The 13,025-nt window shown below is 31.3% G+C and overlaps 1 protein-coding gene across 1 annotated transcript; it reads left to right on the top strand.

The window, feature by feature from the left end:
- Window positions 1–1,496: 1,496 nt before the first annotated feature.
- Window positions 1,497–2,384, top strand: LOC145098019 (uncharacterized). The gene has a single exon (XM_079035705.1). It carries the CDS (start codon window positions 1,497–1,499, stop codon window positions 2,382–2,384), a length of 888 nt encoding a protein of 295 aa, XP_078891831.1.
- Window positions 2,385–13,025: the final 10,641 nt, after the last annotated feature.

Genomic DNA, 13,025 nt, shown 5'->3' with positions numbered 1-13,025 from the left:
TTAATCGACAAATATATATATATATATATATATATATATATATATATATATATATATATATATATATATATATATATATATATATATATATATATATAAACATCGTTACCGAATATGGACAACCCTAAATACATTACTTTTCTAGCTCATCAACCCAAATATATTTGCCATCCTTAAAACTTCAAAGATCAAGGATAAAAGGAATATAGTTTTGTTGTTTTCTATTGAAAGAAAATATTTTTTGTTTTTTTTTCTTTTTTTAAAAAGAAAAGTTGTTCGTTAGGTATAAACGTGTAATAAATAAAACATATCTCGAAAGCTTATTTATCTATGAAATTTTTTGTCTCGGTATTAAAAGCAAATCCAATAAATTAAATTTGGAATTTGTTTTTTAGCTCGTGGGAATTTTTTTAATCGTCGTATTTTATGTTTCGTTGTAAAATACATTATTATATTTGGTATGTGTGTAATAAATAAAACATATATAGAAAACTTTATATTTATTTAAAATATATAAATGTCCTTCACATATTAATAGTTTTACATTTTAACCACGTGTGCGCGCGTGTATATATATATATATGTGAGTTCTATGAAGAACAAATAATTATGACAACATATGTTGGAACCAATAATCAAATGACATGTGTTTATTTCTTTATTCACAAGTAATGTATTGTGGAAGTTATTTATATAGTTACCCTAAAGTGATGTGTTGTCATGTTTTCATTGGTTTAAATATGTGTTGGTTAATCATTTATTTTCCATATAACTTTTTCATATATATATATATATATATATATATCCATTAAAAGTATTTAATTTTGAGAAAAAGGGTCCACCCTAATCATAGATTCATAGTAATATTTTATTGTTGGTTTAACGAGTTTGGAAGTTAAAGACGGGAAGCCAGATATCTATGGGAACCCTCCAGATCCATTTGACATATAACTTTTTTTATACCAAATGTTTTTAAGCGTAACCATATTAAGTGGGTGTTTGGGATAGTTTTTAAAAAAGCTTATTAGTTTTTTAGCTTTTTAAAAAGCTAATAAGCTAAAAAAATGTTTGTCTATTTAAAAAACGATTTTTAAAATAGTGAAAAAGCAAAGTTTTGAAAAAGCTGAAAAATCCTACCTTTTTAACCATTTTACTCCTGAAAAAATAGCTTTTGCATCCAAACACTTTTTAAAATCAGTTTTTCCTAAAAGTCATAAGGCCAAACGGTATACATATAACGAGTGGGTTTGTGGTCGAGCTGGCCACGAACAACGAGCGTGCACACCACCCCGTTGTCTCGTGGTGGCTTGTTTTCGTGGTCACTTGTGCTCGGGACAACGGATTCAAACGAGACATTTGATTGGTTGTTTGGTTTTTGGCTGTTGAACGGCTATTTTGGCCGTTTTTTTTCAAACTCAAATTTCTAATTATAAATAAACTTCTATTACCAAAACTTACACCCCGTTCTATTCTCTAAAACCACAAAACATATACACATGGATCCCACAATACATATGAAATTTTTAAAAAGTTTTGACTCGGATGACGGTGTAGAATTCGTCGAGACATTCTTCAATGTTGTGCAACACGTTCACGCCGAAGAAAGTTCGAATGCAGCGCGTACAAGGGCGGTCGTCAATCGTGATCGCCAAGCCGCACACGACTTATTGGTATGTGATTACTTTGCTGATAATTGTCTTTATAATGACGACTCGTTCGAACGTCGTTTCCGTCTGAATAAGGCTATATTTTTACGTATTAGTAATGCTTTAGAATCTCGTTATGATTTTTTCAAACAAAAACCCGACGCTAGAGGAAGAATGAATTTTAGTAGTATACAAAAATGTGTGGCTGCTCTTAGGTATTTGGGATACGGTATAGCATTTGATGCATCTGACGAATACTTGAAAGTATCCGAGAGGACCGCAGTTGAATATGTAGATTGGTTTTCAGCATGTGTTTATGAGGTTTTTCACGTAGAATATTTGCGTAAACCTACTCAACGTAATATTGAGAGCTTATATTCGGCTCATGAAGAGAGGCATGGATTTCCTGGTATGCTTGGCAGTCTAGATTGTACGCATGTGGCTTGGGAAAAATGTCCAACTGCATGGCATGGTCAGTTCACTCGAGGAGATATAGGTGAACTAACTATCATCCTAGAAATTGTTGCATCTCAAGATTTGTGGATAAGGCATGCCTTTTTTGGAGTAGCGGGGTCTAACAATGACCTTAATGTTCTTGGTCAGTCTCCACTTTTCAACGATATTTGGACCGGCAAACCACCTGATATGACGTTCACGGTGAACGGGCACGCGTACAAATACGGTTACTACCTTGGTGATGGAATATACCCAGATTATTCTACATTGATGAAGGCATAATCGGTTCCTCGAAATGAAAAAGTAAAATTTTTTAAAAGAAAACAGGAATCGGCGAGAAAGGATATCAAGAGGGCATTTGGAGTCCTTAAGCAAACATGGCATGTAGTGAAATATGCTACACGAATGTGGGATAAAGAAAGAATTAAACGAATGGTCCTAACATGTATTATAATGCATAATATGATTATTGAAGATGAAGGTTGAGCGATTTGCACGTATGATCCAAACGACGTTGTTGTTCCAATTGAGGAGTTCGTACCCGGAAAGAATGTTTTTTTAGAGCGAGTTGTTGAAATTCATAATAGTGTAACTTGTTTCAATCTTCGAGAAGATGTCGCGGAACATTTGTACCAACATAGCATGAACAACGATTAGGATTTTTATATGTATGTTTGTTCGTTTTTTTATTAATGTAATGTTTTTTTTCTAGATTAACTAAGTAATGTAGTTTAAAGTTGTTATTTTATTTTTATAATTAATGAAAAAATAGTTTTAAAAAATGAATGCTTTTTAATTATAAAAAATGTAATTTTATTGTAATTTTTGAATTTAAAAAAAAGTAATTTTATTGTATTTTTGAATTAAAAAAAATAAAAATAATGATGTGGAGTGGTGTGTTAGTGGTAGGTATCCCATGTTAGTGGTAGTGGAATGTAGTGCTGGTGTGGCACCCACCACATATGTGGTATGTGTTGGGTATAACGGATGATCTAAGCTAATAAATACTTTTCTTAAAAATCACCTTTGATATAAAAAAGCTAACCCAAACATACCCTAAGTATTATCCTTTCTTTTTTTTAGGTAAAGGGTTCAGATATTATTTTGGATATAGATGAATTAATACCGTTAAAAAAATATAACTTTTTTTATGTAGACTTATTTTCATCTCTTTCAATCCTCTAGAATCTAGACAATAATATCATTTATTTCAATTTACTATTTTGACCTATAATAACAAGTTTTTTTGAGGTCAATGGTTCAAAAAAATATAATTTACTATTTTGGCTTTTAATAACAAGTTTGATCTATAATAACTTGCTTTATTATTAAATTTTTTATTATTCAATATTTTCTAGAATTTAAGATAGAATAAAATGCAAAAATGGTTAACGCTATCAGCAATTTTCTAGGTTGGATTCCTAAAAGTTTACAACTTTCAATTTTAATAATTTTTTTTAATCGGCAAATTTAATATATTAATAATCTAACACCTAATTTTATCTATGTCAACAACTAAACTTAACTATCGATTTCAAAGAAGGAGAACATTTGATATCATTATGTTAGAAGCTCTTTGGTAAAAATTGAAACTAACTGGAACTGGTTAGTGATATTCTGTCCGGTTCTCTGTTCTTTTAATTCATCATTTTTTTTATTTTCGGTTATTTTGGTTTCCATCTAATTCAGTCCGGTTTCGGTTCCAAACACATTCTTAGATAACACACATTTTAATAGAATCGAACCGGAACCGAAACATATTGGAAACGGTTTGTGGTATTCTCTCTTGCCCTTTGTTCCTCATTTATTCTTTAATCGGTCTTCTATTATTTCGGTTCTGGTCCAATTCCTAAACCAATTGCATCCTTAGTCTTATGCATATAATTATTAGGTGGTAACGTAAAAACACATTATCGTTCCTATAATATACTCATTATTTCCAGTTATTTATGAAAATTGTACTTACATAGTAATAACCGGAAAACTATTATTTAACATTTATTTTATTTTAATGAAATATATTATATATTTTCTACATGTATTTTCATACCGTATTACTTTTGTATTTTTCTACTTGTATTTTTTAATGTATTAAACTGTTCTAAAAAAAGCTTTTATAATTTCCTTGTCAACTAATTTTAATGTATATTATTATTTTTAATAATAATTAATTATGTTTTTGCTAGCAACTAGATTTTTAAATTTTCTATCAATCGTAGTGTTAGTTTGTTTAACGACTTAATAAGTATAACAATTAAATACACTGACTAAGATTTCCATATTTTAAACTGTAATTTTTCATAACTTATTACCGGTAAGAACAATTTATGTTTGAAATCATTGGAATAAACATGATTACTAATAATTTGCTTTATTTCTTTTACTCTAAGAAAACAAAATGAGGAGATAACTCATGTATCTTAAGACTAGGTTATAACCCGTGGAAACCACGGTTACACAAAAAAATAAAATTTTATAATAAAAAGTCATAATTATTAATCAACTATAGTAAAGGATTGAATATAAACAACTTATCATGATCCTTGGTGATTTTATTACAACTTTTAGGGACACCAAAATATGATAATGAGTAAGCTAAAGCAGATGTAGCAATTTCTAGAGATGAACAGCGGAATTGGGTACCCACTTTTGGAACCGGAACTGCATCGGAACCGTCGGTTCCGAAATCGTAACCGCCTTAAATGGTTCCGGTTCTGGTTTTCATTTTTACGGTTTTGGTTGTCATTGAATTTTATTTAATGTCAACCAAAACATGTGAAAAACTCAAACCCGTGAAGGTTTGGGACACCAAGATGTATAATAAATAAATATAATGACACATAGATAATTATGTTCAAAATCATTGTAGGTGTATTAATTATTATACAAAAAACAGCAAGAAGAATCGTCAACTAAGATACGTTGATTACAAAATAAAAATAAGCAAATTTTAATTAAACATACCAATATAATGTCAAAATATATCGGTAGATAACATGTTAAAATTATAATTTTAAAGACTTTGAAGTATAATCCAATTAACAATGAAAATCATGTTACGAAATATTAGTTTGTGAATGACTATTGGATTCTCTATTTCTCCCATGACTCCTCATCATTATTTAGCATTAGTAACAACCATTTCAATGTGTTTTATGAATGTAATAATACACCATCATAAAGTGCATTCATATTATAGCTCATCTTTCATCTTATTTGGATAGTATAAATAGTGAGTCATATGTATTAGAAACTTGATGATTTCATCACAAGTATTGGAATAAAAGTTCTCTCTACTCTTATTTCTTTCTTTACCTTATAATTTATATTGTTATTTGATCATATTTTATAACACGTTATTAGCACGAGGCTCTACCATAGAGTTCCAACTTCTTGTCGTTGTCAGAGAAATATGGATATTCGCAAAAGAAATGAGGAAGATATATGTCTTGCAGACAGTGCAACAACACATAACATTTTTAATAATGAAAAACATTTTGCTTACTTATCAATTGGAGAAGCAAATGTTAATACAATAATGGGTAGTGCAAAAATGATTGAAGGCTCCGGAAGAGCGAATATCATATTACCACAAGGGACAATAATTACAATTGGAGATGCATTATTTTCATCAAAATCACCAAGAAATTTATTAAGTTTTAAGGATATTCGGTCCAACGGATATCATGTTGAAACAACCGATGATGGTGATAAAGAGTATCTCAATATTACAAAAATGATATCGGGTAAGAAAAGTCTTTTGGAAAAAATACCCGTATTGTCCTCCGGATTGTATTATACAAATATTAAAATGATTGAATCTCATGCTATTGAAAATAAAAGGTATGATAACATCTACAAAGTTTGGCATGACCGGTTGGGCCATCCCGGATCAGTTATGATGCGAAAAATAATTGAAAGTTCAAGTGGACATTCCTTGAAAAACCAGAAGATTTTTCAAGCTAATGAATTGTCTTGTGTTGCATGTTCTCAAGGAAAATTAATTTCCCGTCCATCATTGAATAAAGTTGGGTATGAAAGTCCTAGTTTTTTAGAAAGAATTCAAGGGGATATATGTGGACCAATTTATCCACCATGTGGACCATTTAGATATTTTATGGTCTTAATTGACGCGTCAACTAGATGGTCACATGTGTGCTTGTTATCTAGCCGTAATCTCGCTTTCGCAAGATTACTAGCACAAATAATCCGCCTAAGGGCACATTTTCCCGATTACCCAATTAAGAAAATTCGACTTGACAATGCTGGAGAATTTACATCACAAGCTTTTAATGACTATTGCATGTCGATTGGGATAACTATTGAACATCCTGTTGCATATGTTCATACACAAAATGGTTTAGCTGAGTCGTTAATCAAGCGCCTTCAATTAATTGCAAGACCATTACTAATGCATTCTAAACTTCCTACATCGACATGGGGACATGCAATTTTACATGCGGCATCACTTATACGCATCAGGCCAACTAGTTATCATAACTTCTCCCCTATTCAACTGGTTTGCGGCCATGTACCAAATATTTCACATCTAAGGACGTTCGGATGTGCAATTTATGTACCCATTTCTCCACCTCACCGCACAAAAATGGGTCCTCAAAGAAGAATGAAAATTTATGTTGGATACGAATCTCCATCAATAGTAAAATATTTAGAACCATCAACTGGAGATTTATTTACAGCTAGATTTGACGATTGTCATTTTGATGAATCAGTTTTTCCAACATTAGGGGGAGAAATAAAGAAGATGGAGAATAAAATCTCTTGGAATGAATTATCACTTTCAGTTTTAGATCCTCGTTCAAGTCAATGTGAACTTGAAGTGAAAAAGATAATTCATTTACAAAATATAGCAAATCAATTGTCAGATGCATTTACTGACCCTAAGAGAGTAACAAAGTCTCATTTACCAGCTGTAAATGCTCCTGTTAGAATTGATATCCCAGAAGGAAAAAATACAGCTACAAATGAATCAAAGGCACGCCTGAAGCGTGGAAGACCAACCGGTTCCAAAGATAAAAATCCTCGAAAACGAAAGGGAGCAAATATAATTGATGGTCCAAAAGAGAAAACAGAATCTTTTGAAAAGATTAATGAAGCTCCAGAAGAGCCCAATGACATAACAAAAGAAACTGAGGTACCTGAAAATTATGAAAATGAAGAGATCTCAATAAATTATGTCATGACAGGAATAAGATGGAACCGAAATAAGATAGACGTCGACGATAATTTTTCATATCATGTTGCATGCGAGATTATGGAAGAAAATGAGGATGTTGAACCTAAATGTATAGATGAATGTAGAAATAGAAAAGATTGGCCAAAATGGAAAGATGCAATAAACAAAGAGCTTAATTCTCTTACTCAACGAAAAGTTTTTGGACCTGTAGTCCGTACACCAAACGGAGTAAGACCAGTGGGACACAAATGGGTATTTGTGCGCAAAAGAAACGAGAAGAATGAAGTTGTGAGATATAAAGCAAGACTTGTTGCACAAGGTTTTACCCAAAGGCCCGGAATTGATTATGAAGAAACATACTCTCCTGTGGTTGATGCAATTACATTCCGTTATCTAATAAGTCTGGCAACGCATGAAAAATTAGAGATGCGTCTGATGGATGTAGTTACCGCCTATTTATATGGTTCACTTGAGAATGATATTTATATGAAAATCCCAGAAGGGTTTAAGGTGCCAGAAGCACAAACTCCTAATTCTCGTGAAGTATATTCGGTAAAATTAAATAAATATTTGTATGGATTGAAACAATCTGGTCGTATGTGGTTAAATTGTTTAAGTACATTTCTTTCAAAAGAGGGCTATAAAAATGATCCATTAAGCCCATGTGTATTCATAAAAAGATCCGGATCAGAATTTGTGATAATTGCTGTTTACGTAGATGATTTGAACATAATTGGAACTCCTGGAGAATTGGAAAATGCCACTTCTTGTTTGAAAGAAAAAATCGAAATGAAAGATCTTGGTAAAACGAAATTTTGTTTGGGTCTTCAAATTGAGCACACCAAAAATGGAGTTTTTGTACATCAATCTAGTTATCTAGAAAAGGTGCTTAAAAGGTTTTATATGGATAACTCACATCCATTGAGTACCCCGATGGTAGTAAGTCATTTAGATGCCAAAAAGGACCAATTTCGGCCTTGTGAAAAACATGAAAAACTTCTTGGTCCCGAAGTACCGTATCTTAGTGCTATTGGTGCACTAATGTACCTTGCTAATAATACGAGACCTGATATATCTTTTGCTGTAAACTTATTAGCAAAATATAGTTCTTGCTCAACAAGAAGACATTGGAATGGAGTCAAACACATTCTTCGATATCTTCGAGGTACAATGGATATGGGCTTATATTATTCTAATTCATCAAATGCGGAGTTAATTGGTTATGCAGATGCTGAATATTTGTCTGATCCACACAAAGCTCGATCCCAAACAGGTTATTTATTCACTTGTGGAGGTACCGCAATTTCTTGGCGTTCTGTTAAACAAACTTTAGTTGCTTCTTCTTCTAACCATGCAGAGATTATAGCAATTCATGAGGCAAGTCGTGAATGTATCTGGTTAAGAAATTTAACTTGTCATATTCGTGAGAGTTGTGGTCTAACTTCTAACAGGAATGTTCCAACCATACTATATGAAGATAATGCGGCTTGTATAGCCCAATTCAAGGAAGGGTTTTATCAAAGGAGACAGAACCAAACATATATCACCAAAGTTTTTCTTTACTCATGATCTTCAAAAAGAGTGTGGCATCAACATCCAGAAAATTCAATCAAGTAACAACTTGGCAGATTTGTTCACTAAAGCGCTCCCTACATCCAAATTTGAAAACATGGTACAAAATATTGGAATGCGACGCTTTAAGGAAATCAAGTGATGTGATAATCAGGGGGAGTTGGAAACATATTGTACTCTTTTCCTTAGCTATGTTTTTCCCAGTGGGTTTTCTTAGCAAGGTTTTTAACGAGGCAATTGTTCCAAATATCTATTATTAATCATGTACTCTTTTTACTTAATAAATGGTTTTTCCCATGAGGTTTTACCTATTAAGGTTTTAACGAGGCATGATACAATCGTCATTCAAGGGGGAGTGTTACGAAATATTAGTTTGTGAATGACTATTAGATTCTCCATTTCTCCCATAACTCCTCATCATTATTTAGCATTAGTAACAACCATTTCAATGTGTTTTATGAATGTAATAATACACCATCATAAAGTGCATTCATATTATAGCTCATCTTTCATCTTATTTGGATAGTATAAATAGTGAGCCATATGTATTAGAAACTTGATGATTTCATCACAAGTATTGGAAAAAAAGTTCTCTCTACTCTTATTTCTTTCTTTACCTTATAATTTATATTGCTATTTGATCATATTTTATACATGTTAAAATTATCATTTTAAAGACTTTGAAGTATAATCCAATTAACAATGAAAATCATGTATTAAATTACCTTAAAAATAAAACGCTTAGTAGAAACTACCAATTTTGCTTAACATATTAACTATTCATAAAATTAAATAATCAGATCAAGTACATACTCGTATAGAACTAATTTAGTGTTCGAGTTCGAATATGTACTACAATTTCCTCATCAGGTGACAATGTTATAATTAGTTATCCTAATTTACAAGCCATTTAAAACCTTGGGCACCTTTGTAAACAGAGGATCATCAGTGAATGCATTTAAATGTTAGATTCCTGCCTCCATATGAACCTAGAGTGGCTAAAGATTTTTGTGCATCTGATATAGAATGTAAAGGACTAGACCATGAACCCTATAAGAAGCCATATATAATTTCACTTTTTTCCAAGTGATTATGAAGAATGTAATAAATTAACAGAGTACATAAATATGAAAATGCATGCCTGTCTTGAATATGTAAGTCTAGTCCTCATCTTATTTCACTTATTTTGTTCCTGCATAAACACTTTGTGAGTAAAAGAAGATAACAATAAATACCATAATAACCCTTTAAGTAATCTCTTACTAAGAGCCTTAGATACTCACTTTGTACAAATGCAAGAAGGATTAAGATTCCAGAGTTCAAGTAATCCCTTTAAAAGCCTAAATCTCTAATATATATACAAATTTAATAAAGAACATATATGCAATTGATTTGATTTTAGAGTTAATACTTCCATCTTTACTAACCAATATCAATGGAAAACCTCGAATATAATTTTCATAAAACTAAAAACTACTGACAATCACCAGCAATCAAAAGATAGAGATGAAAAATATATTTAGAGCCAACGTGAGCTTCGATACAAAGTGGATGTTTCCAGAAACACATCTACAACCACGAACAACAATGGGAAGTATTAACAACATTGACCATAAGAGATAAAAAGATTACCAAGAAGATGAGCTTGTGTTGACAAATTAATGAGATGATCGAATAGATGAAATAGAGATCCTACAATCACCTGCCAAAGAACACCCTTTATACCATAAACCCAAAATCCCCCAAAAAAAACCATGAAAAAAATTTCAAGAACAATCCGATTTGGGAAATCCAAAAATAATGTCGAACACTTTAATTTTTCTTCAATCTACTACCGGTGGGGTAGCAATCGAGGATCCCTAATTCGAAAATAAACAACTATTGAGGAGAAATATACGATCCCATCACTAAAAAGCAAAAACAGAAGATGATAGATATATTGAAACATCAGTGTGAGAAAACATGGTTAATTCAAATGAGGGAGGTAAGGAAGACGATGATACCACTTACAAGGGAAAATTGGAAAGAGTGAGATGTAAAGCAAAGGAGAAAGAGAGTACATTATACCTGTATAAAGCGTTAGAAAAAAAAATAAACAACCATCAGCAGAAAATATGAACCTTTTAGGGCTCAAATAGAAAAAAATATATATATCTGACTAACCTTTGCTGATTTCATCATGCAAGAAGAAAGTATGATGATTCTTGTTCCCTTAGAAAGACAATTAGTGGCGATGTCTAGGGCTTCTAGAGAAAAAAAGAAGAAGCAAAGATGGCGAAGTAAGCTCTTCCCATTTGATTATGTTTCTACCATGAAGTAGGTGAATCAAAAAGCTACTAAGATGCAGTGAGATACCCGAATCACAGGAACATATGGTAGAGATATGGAAGATGGGGTATTCAAATTTCCAATTTTGAATCCCTGTGTAAATAGCTGGAACAAAAATCACGCAATAGTTGTTACTGGTCCTGATTTGTAGGAACAAATTATGGAGAATGAAATAGGTGGGAATTATATCGATGGGTTTATAAGAAGACGCCACTTGGCAAAACAGAGATGTAGAAATAAAACACGTGGCATCTCTAAGAGTCTTTTATTAGAAGAGAAGATTTACTACAACTTATTCCTAATTATATTTCTATTTACATATAAAAAAATTAATATTGTGTAATTATAGTATATAAAGATATGTATGTTAAGGCTAATTCGTTCCGGCTAGAAGAAAACAAAAGTATGTTTGGCATAAAAAAAAATGTGAAAGAATTTTTTTGGGACAACAGATAATTATTTTTCATTTTTTCTTAGCATTGAACCCAATAATATCTAGTTGGGTGTTAGTTTAATACCTCCATGTTAACAAAATGGTTAGCCCCAGCTTGTACGAATAAAAAAACAAAATGAATAAAATAAAATAAAAAATGATTTATTAGAGTTTAGTTGGCTCGGATGAATAAAATGGTAATTCAAACATGTGTTTTACTAAAAAATACAAACTACAACGATAAATAAAGATAATAATACTATTTTATAAAAATAAATATTAATTCAATTTGTGTAAATTATTAAATAAGTCACATAAAAATATTATACTTCGCTTCAATACATATTATATGTATTGTAAACTAGGGATGAACAATGGATTAGACCCGGATCAGACCGGCCCGAAGACTGAAAATCATGAATTACTTTACCCCAAAACCAGACCGTTTTTGGGTGTATCAGGTCCGCGTTCGGCCCGGACCAGTCCAATTCCGGGTACTACATCGGGGTTCAGGATTCAGACTGAATTAGACTTTAGCAATATTGTTTACGGTTTCTGTTGGATCTTATTCCAGGTACCAAACTGGATTTTTGTATACATTGGTTTTTTTGGCTATATACATGAGTATATATATAACCAAGAATACCTATTAGTCTATTATTTTTGGTTTTATAGATATAATTTTGCTATTTGAATATAATTAAGTTATTGGTTTATCATATTATTAAAATACGTATTTATAAATGGTTGTAGATTTTTATAAAACATAATTACTTTAGATGTAATATAATCTTGTATCACACATTAGTAAGCACACATCACAACAAATAGGGGAGTTAATGGGTGGTTAATCGAACCTAAAACATATTTCAGAAGGTTAACCAAGACTATCGATTCGTTAATTTTTTGAACCTAAACCTAAACCGAAAAATCAAGTTAACCGGTATTCGGTTAAATGTTTTTTTTGGTTCGGCTATCCGGTTAACCAATTAATCATTGCTAATCAATAAAAATACGTTAAGATTACTGAACCACATAACAAATTTCCTAAAAAATAATCAATGACAATGAATAATCCATATAAATTGTTTAATTATCTTGTTGCTTTAATTAATAAAGAAATTATGGTGAATTATCAAATCTCCATGGAATATGGAAAATAATATCGACTAATACAAAAATGTTTTTTTTAATCAATAGATAAAAGATAGTCAAATATTTAGTTATTTATGTGAAATGGTGATCAAATGCAAATGACATTTTAATCAATATCAACCTATGTATATTTATTGTAACACCTTGTTCTAAATCGTTTCTAATTCAGGGCTATGACCCGAAGATCGGTTATCATAAGGCTTAAGGACTTTGGGAAAGAGGGATTTAGACTCATTGG

The sequence above is a fragment of the Lactuca serriola genome, chromosome 4 (genome assembly GCF_051521515.1).
Source record: "Lactuca serriola cultivar US96UC23 chromosome 4, Lser_US96UC23_V15, whole genome shotgun sequence".
NCBI classification, from domain to species: domain Eukaryota; kingdom Viridiplantae; phylum Streptophyta; class Magnoliopsida; order Asterales; family Asteraceae; genus Lactuca; species Lactuca serriola.
The sequence above is the reverse complement of the archived record's forward strand: the minus strand, read 5'-3'. Positions and strand labels throughout refer to the sequence as shown.

Excerpts from the sequence above, each read along its gene's own strand:
- LOC145098019 (XM_079035705.1), top strand. The coding sequence starts at position 1,497 with ATGGATCCCACAATACATATGAAATTTTTAAAAAGTTTTGACTCGGAT.